This window comes from Eretmochelys imbricata, chromosome 2 (genome assembly GCF_965152235.1).
Source record: "Eretmochelys imbricata isolate rEreImb1 chromosome 2, rEreImb1.hap1, whole genome shotgun sequence".
NCBI lineage: Eukaryota > Metazoa > Chordata > Testudines > Cheloniidae > Eretmochelys > Eretmochelys imbricata.
The window spans coordinates 247,385,942-247,403,947 of NC_135573.1; the positions used below are offsets into that span (position 1 = coordinate 247,385,942).

At 37.2% G+C, this 18,006-nt stretch overlaps 1 protein-coding gene across 1 annotated transcript in view; it reads left to right on the top strand.

Annotated features, from left to right (window-relative positions):
* The window catches only part of DIP2C (disco interacting protein 2 homolog C), a 492,048-nt gene that overhangs the window by 432,673 nt on the left and 41,369 nt on the right, over positions 1–18,006 (top strand). Inside the window, exon 32 of the mRNA XM_077809483.1 lies at positions 7,589–7,650. Within this exon, the coding sequence (XP_077665609.1) occupies positions 7,589–7,650 (62 nt within the window). The remainder of the gene's footprint in view (positions 1–7,588; positions 7,651–18,006) is intronic.

The window sequence follows — 18,006 nt, forward strand, 5'->3', positions numbered from 1 at the left end:
TGTTGTGAACTCAGACATCTACATGACCTGTTTCACTTAATAAATATTGACTTAAGTTTCTCCTGTTGAACGAGTTCTGTACCCTTGTGGAGAAACTGTTTCTTGCTCTCTCTCGAGTACCTCTAGCTGTAAGGGAGATAGAAAAACCTAATGAAACAAGTAATCAAAATTTTCATTTAAAAAAGAACCCCCAAACTTCATCCTTGGAAACTCACATCAAAGAGATCCTCTGCTCGCTTTCTTTTGGAGAGCTGATAGTTAGTTCCATTTAGCAAATAGGTCTCAGTTTACCCTCTCACCGTGAATACATCCAAACTTTAAAAGCTGCATATCAGGGAAAATGCAGGTACTATAGATACCTACTGTGCAGGTAGATCCAGAACACTTGTTTCCCATAAAAAGTAACCGTTCTCCTAAGAATTCCCTGGTCAAGAAAACAAAGGAGAATCAGATGAATTAACCACTTAGTAACAACAGTCTGCTAGTTATGCTTCCTGCATCGCTTTTGACTTTGAAATGGCTGCAGGATTTCCTTTTGTGTGGGAGAAGGTTGGGGAGGGAGACATAGCTCAGGGAAATTATGGCATTGCTGTCATGACAGACTGCTCTAAGCGTCCACTAAAACTTCTCAAGTACATGAGGTTAGTGGCCCTTCAATTCCTGAAGCTCCATCCCTGAGACTGTCTTTCAAAGCTTTGCTTGAATTCACTCCGTGCTCTGATGCATATGAGAAGAGGCCATGAAGGGCATTGTAGATAACAAGGACAAGCTTCCCTTTGTAAGCTGGGAGGCTTCACTTGCCACTAATGGAGATCTCCCTTTCAGGCTTGCACTAGTCCCCAGGCAGTTTGACATCATGCTGTTTGGTGGCTGCCTCACCAACACAAAGGCACTTCAGTAGGACCATACTGGCACTAAAAGCAGCAAATGAGTTGGGAGAACACTGGCCAGTTCTATAGTTTAGACCTTCAGTCAACCTCAAAAATATTGTTGAACCTAATGTATATGGAAGCCCAGATTAACCCAGAGAAATGGCAGGCATATCCCATCACTTGAGAACCTGATCAATACTGAATTTTATTTGGGGTACTTTTTTTACTTGAGTATGTATGTATGTTGGCTTTCTGACTGAAACTCAGCCCTTGGGAGTTGTGTGAATGCACAAAATTATAGGCAGTTCTTGAGACGGGATCACCCCTCAAGTGAATATTTGTTAACGATTTTGACTGCAGATTTAATCTGTCTTCAGCACAAAATAAGAGGGACGCCCAGCCCATTAACATCCGGGAGAGAACAGATGTGGCTACTCAGGTTGGCAGAGATCTTTGGGTGTGCTTGAATAGCTTAACAGCAGGCACCTCAATCCATAGGAGGAATTAGAAGTATGTATGTGATTTTTTTTTTTAAATAGCTTTGAGTGGAAAACTGCTTAAGTCGCTGTTTCGAAGTAGTCTAATGCCTGTAACATTGCCCTGTAAATCACTCTTATGGGCAGAATGGCTCTTAAAGCATTTAAGCAAGGAAGATGTGAAGTGTGTTTTGAAGTAATAGTGGAGCCATTATTTACAAAAGTAACTGCAAAATAGGCCTTTCAATAGAAAATGTAAAGATGCCAAAATCCTCTGGAATGCTTGGCTACAGCAGGGTTGCTTCCTTTAAAGCAGCTGGTACTGTTGACTGTCAAAGCCTAGATTCTGGGATAGATGGACTACTGTTCTGATTCAGTATAGCAGTTCCTATGATTTGTAGTATACAGGTATCTTGACCTGAAGAGCATTCTGTTTCCTGGATGGCAGATTGAAGAGCAGAATGGGTCTTAACTGTTTCTCAGCAATGTTCTTTAAGTTAGCATCTCTTCAGCATGTTCAGGAAGTGGTCCTTGTTTGCTGGGGTCTTAATGCTGTGCTTCAAAAAAATACTTTTGTACATTTCTGAGCCAGTGGGATCTCCTTTGTGTTTATTCTTATAATTGGTGTAATCCTCCCTCCTACCCTGTAATCATTATATGAAAGAAGATGGAGGAATTATTGACATCTATCAATATATAGTCATTGAAACCTTACTTTCCATAAGGCTGGTTGTCAGGCCCATTTGAGGTTCCTCCTAAAATTTGCACCTATGTTATCTTTATCAAGAGGTCTTAGTGCTCACCATTTGCTCCGTCTCCAGAGAGAGGCCTATCCTGATTGTCTTCAGAGTGAGTTACCTTTTTATTTGACTTGGATTCAATCTCTTATTCTTCTCTTACTTTAATTCCATCAACAGATGATCCTATAGATTGATTATTCCAAAGGGTCTCATTAGAGGGTCTTCAGGGGCTGAGCATATCCTATGTTTATAATGCACAGTGTGTGTGCTTTTGCTAGAGGTCATTGACTGAATAACACCTGTATTCTGGAAGCAGTCTTCAGCAACAGGGCAATTCTGTTCTGTAAATAGTTCTAAGTTCATCTAGTTATCTTGGAATTGTTAGTTTCTTTAATTTTTCCTCTTTTCAGACTAGTGACAAATGAAGGATACAAGCATTTTACCTAAAAAGTGCTCTGATTTTTCGAACAAGCTTCTTCTATTTTTTCCTTTAAAGTGAGGTGGTATGTAAAGAAGAAAAAACGAATTTTGGAGCATGTTTATCAATCTTATTTTATGAATATATACTTAGAAAAGGCAGGCATTCTAATAATCCCTTTGATACAAAACTGTTTTATACTACTAAACTAATGGTAATCTTAGTATTGCACCATATGGAATACTATGAGACTAATACACTGACGCTGAATTTATTCCTTCTGGCTAATTTTAGACAGAATTACCATATGTCACTAAGGGCAAGATTTGTAAAGGTGTTGAGGCACCTAAAGATACAGATAGGTATTTTTGAAAATCATAGGCACCTAAATGCCTTTACAAATCCAGCACCTTATGACTAAAAGTCATATAGGTATTTGGCAAAGGTATTTCTGAGATAAGTAGATTGTATATAGCATATTTTACTTCTCATGTATAATATCCTTAGTATTCTCTAAAGAATTAGAAAAGTAGGGATGAGCTATTACCAAGGCAGAGGTGCTCCTCCAGAATTTTTAGCTTTGTAAGCTAGCTTTCATTTAAATACTTGGAATTTATTAAGTTTTTAGTGCGGGGAGAAGGAGTGGCACAAAAAGGCATTGAAGTTCAAATTACATTCATTCAAATTACAACTCCCATGCTTAATTATCCTTGAGATAAAATCTTTTTCCAAAGAGTCACTTTGTTATTAACCTCCGCTGGAGAAGAAAATATCTTCAGCCACATTTGCTCCTTTGAAAGAAAATGGTCAAGTACATTTTTGTTACACTATAATTAGAAAAGTTACTCAATGCTTCATGTAGCTTTTTTTAGTTGAGGAAAACTGTGTATTGATGCTTCACTCCAGTTAACACCAAAATATTAATTGCTTTGACTGAGAATTCTATTAGTAAAATTTTTTAGGAGGCAATGCTTGTTTGTGTCTTTTTCCTTAATAAAAGATCACACTTTTGAGGATCTCCTACACCAGGAATAATGTGGAGTTGCTTTTAGAGAACTAGAACTGTTCTGATAAAGGACTATTCAATTTTTATGTATATTTCTTCAAGTAGTAGTAAATTCTTGGCATGTATGATTTTGTACTTGCATATGTAGTACAAATCCTTCAGATAGTTTGCCAACTCTCAAGATTTTCTGGTGAGTCATGATATTCAATGACTTCCTTAAATCTCCATCTGCTGGAATTATGCTAGGCTCACTAATATAGACATAGCCTAAGTCAGTATAGGAGGTTCTGTCAGCGTAGAAACACAGCCTCCCCGAATGACATTAGCTATGTCAACAGAAGCCCTCTTCTGTTGACATAGCTGCATCTACACTGAAAGGTTTGTCGTCACAGCTATGTTGGTCAGAAGTGTGGTATTGTCATACCCCTAACCAACATAGCTTTGGCGGTATAACTTTTCAACATAGACCAAGCCTTACTTGAGATTCTCAGATATTCGTGAAAAAGTAAATTTTTACGCCTCATGGTTCCCGAGCATCCTGAAAATGTGTTACCCTAAAGGCGCCCACACCAGAAGGAAAATTAAAAGAACTCAACACTTATCTTTTGAAAATCTCATGATTTTTTTGTTGCCCAATTCATGACTTTTAAACACTTGTGGTTGGCAATATTGTACATACACAATTGTCCATGACTTCAATAGAAGTTAGGCACATGCATCTCAGAGGGAAAGATTTATCCCTACACATGTGGGTTTTTTTTCTCCTTCTAAACATCAGACACAAGAAAGGATATGCTTGCTGGCTTTGTATGAACACTATTACAGAAGAATCTATAAAATATATCTCATTGTTTCTAATCAAGAGTTAAAGTTTCACACTAAGTGAATTTGTATACACGTGGTTAATGTTTCAGCTAGATCTCAACCCAGCCTCTAATTCTTTGGGCACAGTTGGTAGGTAGCACAGTCATCTACCAGATTTACATGCGTCCACAGAGTTAGAGGACAGTGTTGAAAATTAAATTCCAAATGTTGTGCATTGAGTTCATATTGAAAAACCTTATGAGGGCAGTTTAGGGTATTTTTAAAAGTCAACTCTGGAATTGGAGTGTTACATTTTTGCATTTGTGTATATGTTTGGTAATGGACTTACTGCTCTTAAGCTGGTCTCATGCTGAGTTGCAGTTTTATAGTATACGGTGAAACCTAGACATTATTATCTATATGGCTATTCTCAGGCAGCAGTGTAATATGCAAACATGTCCTATTTAAAAATGCTCCCTCTTCCCCTTCATTCAAAATATACCAATTTTTAGCCGTTGCCGTTGCCGTGACAATTTCCTCTAGGATAAGAAGTTGACAGCCTAGTTCTATTGGCACTAATATTGTTATTAAAGCAGTGCACCACAATCCAGTGCTCCTGGAACTGTCTGACTTCATTGAGCATAGGTCCAGTCCCATGCGGCCCTTCGGAGTTTAGGTTTTCCACGTGCCAGCACAGTCAGTGGTTGCTACATCACCAGAGTGTCTGAAACAGCAGGCTTAGTAACAGAGGGATAATCGTTGCTGTATTTTTTATTGTTCCTTCACTGTACTGTTGAATCTTGATGTTGAACTATTTGCTTTTTATTAGTATTGACTTTTACTGCTTCACACCCTGCATTCCAGGGTTTGTGGCCCAAGAATGAAGGAGTTTTGTAGTACCGAGTTACATAATTAGCTTTGAACATATAGAAATCAGACTATACAAGAAGCCTTGATTTTATTCTACCCTATGAGCAGGTTAATCTGGGTGAAAAATGTGTAAGTATTCTTTTTTCCCCCTTTGCCAACTAATTTTGCCCCAAAAAACCAAAACCCAGATACTTACTGCTTTTAGGGGGGAAAAGTAATCACTAACAACCTTTATTTGTTAGAGTAATGGCAAACTTGTAGCCCCTGTTTCAATTTATGTGCATTTAAAATAGCAAGTCTATTATATTTACTTACACTTTCACATGAAAGATAGCGTGCTTAACATAAATTGTCTACTAACATTGTCTGTAGTGTCCTAAAATCACTTAAGTCTGTTTGTCTAAGGTTAACAGTCTGTTGCTGTCTCTTCTGTTGCTCTACTAAAATATCGACACCTCATTTTTTACTTTTTTTTAAACCTTTAATGGTAAAATAGTTAATTTATAAGATTCCTGTATTTGACATTGTTTTTCTTTTTATTTTACTCCCCGCTTTTTGCATTTCCTCTCTTTTTTTTTTCCTCTCCCACCCTTCATTCCCATATGTCGTTATTATTTTTGTCTTGTGTTACTTTCTTTCCTTCTCTCCTTCATCCCTGCTATTCCTGCTGCTATAGCCTCACAGGCTGGGGAAGCTGGCCGAGCAGGTAGGGGATTTTCACGTTCCCTAAATACCCACCTATCAGCTTCCAACAGTGGGACAGACTAGAAATTGAGTCTGGAGATTTGAGGATTATCAGATTCTTTGTGTGTGATTATGAACAAGTCCAGTACAGTTCTGACTGGATGCAGGCTTCATGAAAAGTTAGCTGGCTATAGTAATTATTTCATTCACACTGAAAATAACTATTGCCATGATGGTTGTCTTTAATTTTCTAACTAACTTGTTTCCATTATTTTACAAATTGGTTACATTCAATTTTTTTTAAAAATTAAGGGTAACAGTTTTTTTAGGTTTTTTTCCACATTCATCCTTACTTGAACTAAGCTCTCCACTCAGCACTAGTCTGTTACACTGCTGAGTTTATTAGTAGACGGCAAATCACATCTTTAATGGCTAGATAGGATGTTGTATCTTGTATTTTGTATCATTACAAGCTAAAGAGGCTAACGTGCATGTGCAGTGCTGTTTCTCTTTGACTCTTTTGGTGGTGGGTTACTGATCAGTGTCTGTATTGTAAAGATTAATTCTTAGTAACGTCTTTTCCTTTTTTCGGTATGGAAATTGTTTACCTGTAGAACATCATCACATTTTTCAGTGCTGAACAAATTGTGGAACTACCAGTAAGCATTTCAGTAGAAATGTAAAATAGCAAATTGGTTTTAATTCTCTTAGCTCTAAATATGTCCATTTCTAAGAATTATATTGTGTTATATATCTTAAAGTGGCTAGAAGACATTGTGGTTCGATGGTCTGTAATATTCCTTGAAAACCTAAGTAACTGATACAAGGGTTCGTGTAACTATTATTTGGTGTTCAAAACATTAAGCTGCTTAGAACAGAATTTCCAAAATTCCATTGTTCTAGCTTTCCACCTGGCTGTGGAGTGGAGTATGTAGCAAAGAAAAGATCACTCGATATAGGAAATTCAGATTATACATGGTGATGAGTTTAAGCACTTGGATAAGGGAAAAATCATTGCAGAGTACAAAACCACTGTAAAAACAGTCTGCTGTTACCAGAGTGACTGAATATTATGACACCAAATGGGCAGTAAAAATACAAAGTGGAAAGCTGATAAGGAACAGAATAATTGCTTATATATCTTCAATCCATATCAGTTCATGTCATGTGTTCTGCCTTTTAATATCTTTAGCTTTAAATATATGCTCTGTTGCATGTGTGGAAGATTCTTTGCAAATCATGTTTCACATTCCTGACCACGTGCTTTTACCATTAAACTGTGTCTCCGCAGCAATTTCAGCATTCCTTTATATGAAAAAACATTTAATATATTTTTGTATGTATCAATGTGCTGAATAGTCAACCTTTTGGAAGCAAAAAAGCTTATGTTGACATTTAATTAGTACAATCATTTGAAGTTCTCACAAGCCGCAAGGCAACAGTTATCCTAGGGTAGGTATATTTGGAGGTTATTGTATTGCGATTGTTATAATAGTATAATTATCATATAATACATAAGATATTATAATCAAGTTTTAGTTTGGTTTTATTTGTACCTTAAATAAATATTATTTGATTAGCCTAACTAAAAGACCATTTTTTCCATTCCTAAACCATAAAGTTACTTTGACAGTTATTCCAGTTAGAATATGTTGCATTTCATATCATTATAAATTCATATAAATGAAATTCTAACTAGAATATGTTACATTTTACAGGGAACATCCGGACCAGATCCGACCACTGTGTATGTTGATATGAGGGCACTGAGACATGACAGGTATGAACCCCATCTTTCTTGGTTTCACAATATGCAGATTGGACCGATTTGCAAGTGCATAGCAGGAACAGTATTACAATACAGTTGTCAAGCTGTGAAAGTGGTAGTAACCCTCAGATTCTTACTGATTTCCACCAGCCACCTAAAATAGAAATGACTGAATTAACAAAACGCTGGTATAATCGCAGGTGTTCGAGATACTGTGGACAGCATGTTGACACACTTAATGCTGTATGCTTCTCTACTTCTTTCGTTTTGTTCAAGGTCACACTGGCAATCCAACTCTTTCTAATAGGGGTGCTGCTTTTTTTTTGTTTCACTCCCATCGGGCTTGATTCACTTTACATCAGGCCATTTTAACCGAGCTGAGGGTTTGCTAGCTAGTTGGATAACAATTTATTGTATGAACTTTAATACTTTTACTCAGCTCAGTGGTACGAGATGAACCTTTATACTAGTATTACTGCATCTGTATGAAGGATTGTCCCATTTTAATTACATCTGTTTCTAAACCAATACAGTTAAAGGACAAAAACTGCATGTAAACCAGACCTAAATCTTTTGCCCTAATGTCCAGTTTCTCTTGACTGCTAGCAGGTTCCCTCCTTTACCAGGCTAACTCTTACTAGTCTATCTGGTTGTATACCTCTCTATGCTGGAGTCTGTAGCTTAGCTCTGCCACTGACTTGCTATGTAACCTTAAACAAGTCACTTAACCATTTAGCTGTAAAATGAAGATAACAATTAGCTATTTTACATGGGTGTTCTGAGAAATAGTTAATGTTTGTAAAGCACTTTGAATGTATAAATCACTAGTTGCACCGGTACAAATCTTTTTCCTGGAGGAGGTCTAAGAGTGCTGTCTCCCTATCTTGTTCACTGTATTACATTAGTCAAAACATTAATTCCAACTGGCAGTTTCAAATCAGGTTAAATTACTGATTAGGCAATTTATAGTGGCTTCCTTCTACAGTAACTTTTAACTAAGTCTTCTCTGTGTCTGCTAAGCAATTTTTTTACTTTTGTTTCAAAAACATTTCACTTACTGTTGAGATTTAGCAGCTGTAGACTCACCCCTAGGAAACATAAAAGCTTTCCCCGCAGAGGTGGTTGGAAATTCATTTGAAATATTATGTTGGGGTAAAGGGGAAAACAGGAGGACTTTTTATTGTGGAAGCTTTTTTTTTTTCCCACTTTTCCAACTCGAAATCAATTTTTTTTTGGAGGAAAGCAGGTACTTTTTGTGACTATTTCTTTTTGTTGAAAATCTAATTTCCCATCAAAAGTTGAAATAGAAAATTTTGGACCAGCTTTATTCACCAGTTCTGCTTCTGGGAAAAAAGTGTATTTGGGAACAAACCCAGCTAGTCTTTTCTTTCATTGTGGTAGTAGAGAGCTCTCTCCCTAGGACTGGGTAAGAACACCATCCATCTTTCACATATACTCTCTGAGAATACTCTGAGGTTGCAGTCCTCAGTAACCTAATGAATCACAAAATGATTATGCATTAGCACATGTAGCCTGGTTGTCGGGACATTAAATAGTTCTTTGGCAGTGCAGGGTACGCAACAGTGCCCAGCTGCCTCTCTACCCAAACAAGTCTTATTAATTCAATGCTGCTCTTCTGAGACACAGCACTACATATGACCATACTGATGCCTAATCAGATTCAAGTGAAACTACACTATGCAGAATTCATCCACAGAGTATACAGCAATTGTAATCTTGCAATTTTTTTGTGAAGCAATTAATTCTGTGCAATATGTGCATAACACGCATGAAAGTAGACCTACTGAGAAGCTAATTTCTTTTTCCTAATCTAAATCAATGGGAGGTGGTACAGTTCTGTACTTAGGAACAAAGACATTGCCTCACTTCTTAACCTCTTCCATCACTACTTAGAATGTCACTCGTGTGGGAGAAAATAATTTTAGCCTACACTACACTGTGGCTATGGCGAGGAGCATTGATTGGGAAAAGAGAGAAGTAAACACAGGGAGAAAGAATTAGTTTTTCTACTAGGGGAAGAAGGAAATCTGTAAAGTAGTCCTTAGTATGAAAATGTATTCTCTTTTTACAAGCTGCATAAAATTGATTTACACACTGTATCTACAGTAAATACTTTCACCTTCTTTAGCCTGTCATGGAAAAATAGATGCTGTTACCAAGATCAGCGTTTGCAGTGTATTAATTTCTTTTTGGTGTCCTGGTTATAGAGAACACTAAGGGAAATTGTTAGAGTTGGCCTAGATTTGCTAACATAACTCTTAATTTGATGGATTAAAGCCGCAGTTCAGAAGTATTAGACAAATGAATTTAAAATTCAGGTCATAAATTGGAGGACATAATCCCTTCATGTTTACTGTTTTATAGCCAGTTGAGTGGAACTGAATATCACTGTACCTAAAAATAAGACTGATGTGCATAGCCGCGAGAGTGTAGAGTGACAGTCCAAAGCCACCCTTTGAAACGTTCTTAGCTCAGATAGCCCAAGAGCATTATACTGTAAACTGGGTATACCTCTTACCTTTTACCAGAGAGAAAGTCAAGTTTTCCAAAATGTGTAAAAGGAAAAAAAATGTTTTATATGTTTTTAATTTGGCAATACGCTTTCTAATTATTCCTAAAACACAGCTAAATATGTCATCTTCAAGTCTGATAAACATGGTTTTATCTGTGCAGTAACAGTTTTCATCTACCATATACATGTTATTCTTAAATAGAAATTAATATTTGACAAAACCTTGAACAAAACAATACCTGTTTCTAACCCTGCCAGTAATGATGTTTGGATAACAGTGCATGACTAATGAAAACACCACCTTTGAGTAGTAATTTAGAGCAAAATCCCTGTGCTATGTGCAATTTGGGTAGTTATTGGCCAGAATTGAAACACTAGATGTAAACATTGCCAACGGACTGTACTGCTGGATTACAACTGTACTTCTCTATTTAGAACAAGGGTGGGAAAATGTTTTGGCCCGAGGGCCACGTCTGGGTATGGAAATTGTATGGGGGATATGAATGCTCACAAAATTGGGATTGGGGTGAGGGCTCTGGCTGGGGGTGCGGGCTCTGGAGTGGGGCCAGAAATGTGGAGTTCAGGGTGCGAGAGGATGCTCTGGGCTGGGACAAAGGGGTTCGGAGGGTGGGAGTGGGATCAGGGCTGGGGCAGAGGGTTCAGGCAAGGGGGAGGGGCTCAGGGGTGCTCCCCATCCATGGTCCAAGGAAGAGGGTGGTTCAAGGAATGAAATCGCTGCTATACATGCATATAAAGGGCTGAAAATGTCTAGCTAGTAAAGCAGACCTCAGTTATCTGCAGGGTGATGTATGCAGCTGTCTTCATCTTCACTAACAGACAAATCATAGATAGAAAACCAATTAGATTGTCAAAACCAGCATTTTGGATGCATTGTGTCAAAATGAGGATAGCAATAGAGCGTTAAAATCATTAATTCATCCACCATTAATTCATCCACCATGTGATCAGTTGTCTGCCAATTCACTATACTTTCCCATTTGAAAACTTTCCCATTAGCAGTGGAGCTGGGCAGCAAAGAGTTTTCCCATCCTGGGGAAAATTTTGTGATATTAAAAAAAATTTCCAGTTCTCGATCTGGACAAAAAAGTCAATCTCAAACTTTTGTGAACCAACAATCTGAAAGAAATTTCAGTTTGGTCCAGTCAAAACATTGACATTATGACTTTTTATTTTAATTTTTTTTTTACTATATTTAGCATACATTTTTAAACAAGAAAGCATTTTAATGGATTTTTTTCATCTTGAAAATGTCAAAGGGAAGTTTTAAAAAATTCATTTTTTCCGAATACAGAAATTTATCAGAACCAACCCTTTCCTGTGAAGTTTCAATGTTGACAAATAAAAAAAAATGTTTTGTTGAAAAGTTCCTAATCAGCCATAACTGTCTGGAGGAGACTTGGAATAGCTATTAATTTTGGCACACATGAACTTCCCTGTATATTCTAGAAGAATAAAATTCTCCATGCACCCCAGGATTTTCTCATGCAGTTAAATTCTGTCTACACATAACAAGGACTTGTTACAGTCCTTTTCCTGGCCAAAGTGCAAGATGGAAAAGCTCCAGCACAACCTTGATCTCAGCACTTATCTGAAAAGGACAGAAAATGTAAGAGAAAACCTGGAGTCCTTATTCAATTCCTTGTATCCAAAGCATACAGGTAAAAAAACCTTCAAAACTTTCACTGTCCAGATAGATTTGTTGCTGACTTCAGTGGTCATCTTTGGATGCTAAAGAAATGCAAGATTAGACCCCAACTGTGGACGCTCCCATATTCAGAAGATTTAAGTTCACTTTTTTACAAAGGTCTTTTTATAGTCACATGGATTAAAAAAATAAAAATGCCTGTCCTAATAGTTTTAGGTCTACTGATAATTTTACATAAGTTTGTAATAAACTACTAGGCACATCCATTTCTTATTTATTCGGATTGTACCTAGAACTTGGCCAAACAAATCACTGAATTGTACATACTTGTGCATATTGTATAATTCTGTACATAATATGTACAAGAATGGAAGCTTTCAACCAATGTAACTATAAAAACTGCTCTCATATTTTTCTTCGATAAAATGATTGCTGGATAAAAGGTGGGCATCCTTACTTCCCTTTTCTTACATGCACACGCATGCACACTTCTCACTGCTCCTAATTGTGAATTCCCGTATTCCATTTAATAAATCTTATCCTTCTCCCAGTCCCATATTAAATCCCTATTTCGGGGCTAAATTAAAAAAAGATGTGGAGTGCAATACATTAAATACACGCTTCTCTTGTCAAGTTGTCCTGTATGCTAGTTCTCGTGCTGAGCAGCTCAGCTCACTTCCTCATCACTTGTGCAGTCTTTGAGACAATCAACCCTGGGCAGGGAGCTGAATCCAAAGCTTGGGAATTGCTGTATACAATGAAAGACGGGAGAGAGAGTTTAAGTTTATTGAATTCTTTATACACTTATACGATGATCAACTATCGTGATCTCTCTTTGAAATATTCAGATTCCTCGACTGGAAACAAATTACTGTTCTTCTGGCTTCATACTGCACTTGTTCAGGCACCAGACTGTTGCTTTGTAAGAAGAATGCCTGTAGCAGGGAGGTCTGCCCCTTTAAAGGCCCGCGGCGCCGGGGAGCAGCAAGCCCTGGCCTAAGGAGAAGCCCAGCAGTATTTGTCTCTCTTGGCCCTCCCTCTCATATAGTTTCCAGCTGGGGATCAGAGCCTATCATTAGCTGCAGCTTAGCTGGATCTGCTGATGCCTAGCAGCTGCCTGCTGGGCTTCTCCTTAAGTCCAGTCTTGCTCGTCCCTGGCTCCACAGGCTTTTAAAGGGGCTGACCACGTTGCAACAGTGCCCCTGTCCAATTATCCTGTCATTGACAACTTCTTGGAGTATTCTAAAGTATTGAGTTTCTTTAAAATTAAAAATAAGGGAACCTCATAGAATCATAGAATATTAGGGTTGAAAGAGACCTCAGGAGGTCCTCTAGTCCAACCCCCTGCTCAAAGGGGGGACCAATCCCCAACTAAATCATCCCAGCCAGGGCTTTTCAAGCTGGGCCTTAAAAACCTCTAAGGATGGAGATTTCACCACCTCCCTAGGTAGCCCATTCCAGTGCTTCACCACCCTCCTAGTGAAATAGTGTTTCCTCAAATCCAACCTAGACCTCCTCCACTGCAACTTGAGACCATTGCTCCTTGTTCTGTCATAGAAAGCAGTGTCTCTAGTAGATTTTGACTTCTTGATTAGTCAGCCAATCTCAGTTTCTTGTTTTTGTTTTTTGGATGTGTCTGCAGTGTTAAAATAATTTTTAAATTTTCAGCAGATCTACTGGAGAGCATTATCTCCTTGATAAACAATTTATGAGGATACAGATTTTAAATGCCATATTCTTCTCACATCAGAAGAAACAGAAGTAGGGAGTTGCAGTGTTAGATTTTATTTCTGTAGATCTGTTACATATAGTATCTATTTGCAATACTTACAATTCAAGCTGTCTATCAAAAGCAATTAGCTCAAGCTTTGGACTCTTGTTAAAATATTCAAGCACTTCAGCCTTCACCCCCCCAAAAAATACCTTTCAGTCATTACTATCAAATCTTTAACTTGCTTCCCCATGTTTTTGTTCAAATTTTCATCCTGTACGTACATTGTTCATAGTAACGCTGAACAGCAAAACCAAAGAAGCTTACTTGCTAACTTCTAGAACATCTCTAATCCATTTACCTAGAAAATAGTCTTTTTTATTACAGTGTTATCAGAAAAAATTATTGTGTTAACTTTAGCCAGGGCAATGCTCTGTAGCAGAGGCACTGTATTTGCTATAGCCACATTACATAAAGGAAGAGCATAGAGAACAGACTGGGGGAGAGTATATAAAATTAGAAATATGGAAATAACAGTGGTAACAATAGAACTAATCCTTCTGTAAAACATAGAAGGATAGACAAAAATACTTGAAATAAATTGACTGAGACTAATAAAAGTGGGACTTTTAAAAATATCCTTTGATGTGGATATGGGAGAGCTATAATGTGCTATAATAAACCTCGTCCTTATTTTTTGGTATTGTCAGATGCTTTAGCTTATTTTTACATTCTGGCATTATATAGCATCACAAATTGCTCTCTAAGGACACTGTGGCATCATGCTGCACATAAGCCCATCGTAAAGTCAATGGAGACTTGATTCTGAATTGATAGTAAGATTGGTTGAAGTATCTAAAATAAGACCATAAGTCCCTCCATACCAACCTATAATAGAGGGTTTGTAGTTTGCATTTGAGGATTCCTTACACAAAGAGGTAGGTTTTAGGTATTTTGTCCATTATCTTACAGGATCTCACTCCAGGGTCTTAGTTCTTTAGCAAGAAATTGGCAAAACTTCCCTAGTTCTTCAGGTATGTTTTATGTTTGAGGACAGCAGTAGCAGGGTAGAATGTGACTGAGGCCCTTTTTTGGCTGTCTTGTTTCATTTCTACCTCATATACATGCTGCCTCTAAAAGCTCCAATTTGTTTCTTTTTGTTGTATGGGAGGCAAAGAAAAACATCCAATCTTGATTTAAAAATTCCATGATGGAGAATCTACACCACCACAACTGGTAAATTGTTTCAATCATTAATCGCACTCACTGTTTTTAAAAAATGCCTTATTTCCAGCCTGAATTTGTCTAGCTTCAACTTCCAGCCATTGGATCATGTTATACCTTTCACTGTTAGATTAAAGAGCCAATTTTTAAATATTTCTTCCCCATGTAGGTACTTACAGACTAGTCAAGTCACTGCTTAACCTTCTCTTTGTTAAGCTAAACAAATTGAGCTCCTTGTGTCTATCACTATAAAGCATGTTTTCTAATCCTTAATCATTCTCATGGTTCTTTTCTAAACCTCTCCAATTTATCAACATCCTTCTTGAATTGTGGGCCCCAGAATTGGACACAGTATTCAAGCAGCAGTCACCTCTGTGCCAAATGCACAGGTAAAATAACCTCTCTGCTCCTTGTGTAGCCATCACATTAGCCCTTTGGGCCACAGCGTTACACTGGCAGCTCAGGTTCAGCTGACTATCCACCATGACTCCAAAAGCTTTTTCAGAGTCACTATCCTAGGATAAAAAGAAAAGGAGTATTTGTGGTACCTTAGAGACTCACCAATTTATTTGAGCATAAGCTTTCATGAGCTACAGCTCATGCATTCAGTGGAAAATGCATCCGATGAAGTGAGCTGTAGCTCACGAAAGCTTATGCTCAGATAAATTTGTTAGTCTCTAAGGTGCCACTAGTACTCCTTTTCTTTTTGCGAATACAGACTAACACGGCTGCTACTCTGAAACCTATCCCAGGATAGAGTCCCCCAATCTGTAAATAATAGCCTACATTCTTTGTTCCTAGACATATACATTGACATTTAGCCATATTAAAATGCATACGGTTTGCTTGCGCCCAATTTACCAAGTGATCCAGATTGCTCTGTATTAGTGACCTGTCCTCTTTGTTATTTACAGCTTCCCAGATTTCTGATTCATCTCCAAACTTTATCAGTGATGGTTTTGGTTTTTTCCAGCTAATTGATAAATGTTAACTAGTGTAGGACCACGAACCAATCCCTGTGAGACCCCACTAGAAACACACCCACGCAGTAATGATTCCCCGTTTACATTTGAGAACTATCAGTTATCCAGGTTTTAATCCATTTAATGTGTGCCATGCTTATTTTATGTTTGCAGTGGGGTGTGTGTGTGTGTGTGTGTGTGTGTGTGTGTGTGTGTGTGTGTGTGTGTGTGTGTGTGTGTAAAGAGATATATATCTTTACACGCACACACACACATACATATATATATATATAAAATGAACACGAGAGAGACGTAAGGTAATATCAAAGTTTGTCCAGTAAAAGATATTATCTCCCCGATTCTTTCATATTAATTTTATATCATTCTAGTTTTTTAATCAAAATGCTGTATGTTTCCAAGTCAAACGCTTTACTGAAGACAAAGTTTATTACATCAACACTATTACCTTTATCAGCCAAACTTGTAATCTCATTAAAAGACTATATCGAGTTAGTTTGATAGGATCTAGTTTGCATAAACCCTTGCTTATTGGCATTAATTATATTACCCTCCTTGAATTCTTAGTTAATTATCTTGTCCATGATGGCTGGCAGACTCAGAGGCCCATAATTACCCTCATAATGCTGTTTATTCTTTTTAAATATTGTCACAACATTAGCTTTTTTCCAGTCCTCTGGAACTTCCCAGTGTTCCAAGTTTTACTGAAAATCAACATTAACTGTTTATCGAGCACCTCAACCTCTTTTAAAACTCTTGAATGCAAGTTACCTGCGTCTGTTGATTTCAAAATGTCTAATGTTAGCAGCTGCTGTTTTAACAACCTCCTGAGATACTATGGAATGGAAGGAATGTTATCATTATCATATGATGATTACATCATCGGTTTTTATCCAAATACAGAACAGAAATATTTATTAAAAACTTCTGCCTTATCTGCATTGTTACTAATACTTTTACCATTTCCATTGAGTAATGGACCCAATACTATTGTCAGTATTCTTTTTTTTCCCAATATATTTATGGTCCTTAACTTTGCTGACCATAGCTTTCTCCTTGTATCCTTTTCCTTTCCTTATCAGTTTTCTACAATTCCTATGAACTTCCCCTTTCTTCCACTTGTTACATTTTTTTTTTTTTTTTGTTGACTTCACTTCTAAACCAGGTAGGTCTTTTAACCAGTATGGCCTTCTTTTCGATTTGTAGCTTTTGGGGCATCTATTAGTGTTCTTAAACAAATCCCAATTATTATTCACATTTTTCTGATTAAATTGTTCCTCCCATCTGATTTGTCTTGTTGTTTTCAGCTTTGTGAAATTGGACTTTTTAAAACACCAACTATATATATTATTGATTTAGACTTTATTCTGTTTGCACATAACAAATATAATCAAGTCATGATCACTTGTACCTAAACTATCATTAATTTTTAGTTGTGCAATCAGTTCTTAATCTATCAAGTCTAGGTCTAATATAGAATGCCTCTGTGTTGGTTGCAACTCTTTTTGAATTAGGAAATTCTTATTTATATTATTTACAAATTCCAAGAATGTATTGGCAGCGTTAGATCTCCAGCATGAGATCTCCAGCATATCTAACTCAAATTAAAATACCCCATGATCTCACAATTTTATTCCACCCCATATTGTAGGAAGGTACTTACAGAGCTGGTCATTCCACCACATATTGTAGGAAGGTACTTATAGAGCTGGTTATCTAGAGTGATTTGGTAGGCCATAGTAAACCTAACAACACCCCATCTTGTGCTTTATATGTTAGGACATTGATCCATAAGCTTTCAAGATCATTTTCTTCCAAGTTATCAGTGATTGGAAACAGGTAATGCCATTTTTGACACAGAGAGCTAGTCCCCCTCCCTTTTTACTCACTCGATCCTTCCTAAATAGGTTATAACCATAGATTTTCACATTTTAGCACATGAATCATCCCATCAAGTTTCACTAATACCAACTACATCAAATTCATGTTCATAAATAAGCAGTTCTAATTCCTATTGTTTGTTACCCAGGCTCCTAGCATTAGTGTTAGGCAATTAAAGGATTTCTTCTTTTCATGTCCTTTAGTTCCTTGTTTAATTTTGTTCTGAACATCTGGATCCTGTGCTAAATGAGACCTCAGAACTTCCCTCTTTTTAACCTCCCCTTTTGTAATTAATTTATATTAGAGTTTGTTGAACAATCTCTGTTTCCTTCTCCTTTGGTCTCAATCCTACCCCTTTTACAGTGTCTAGGAA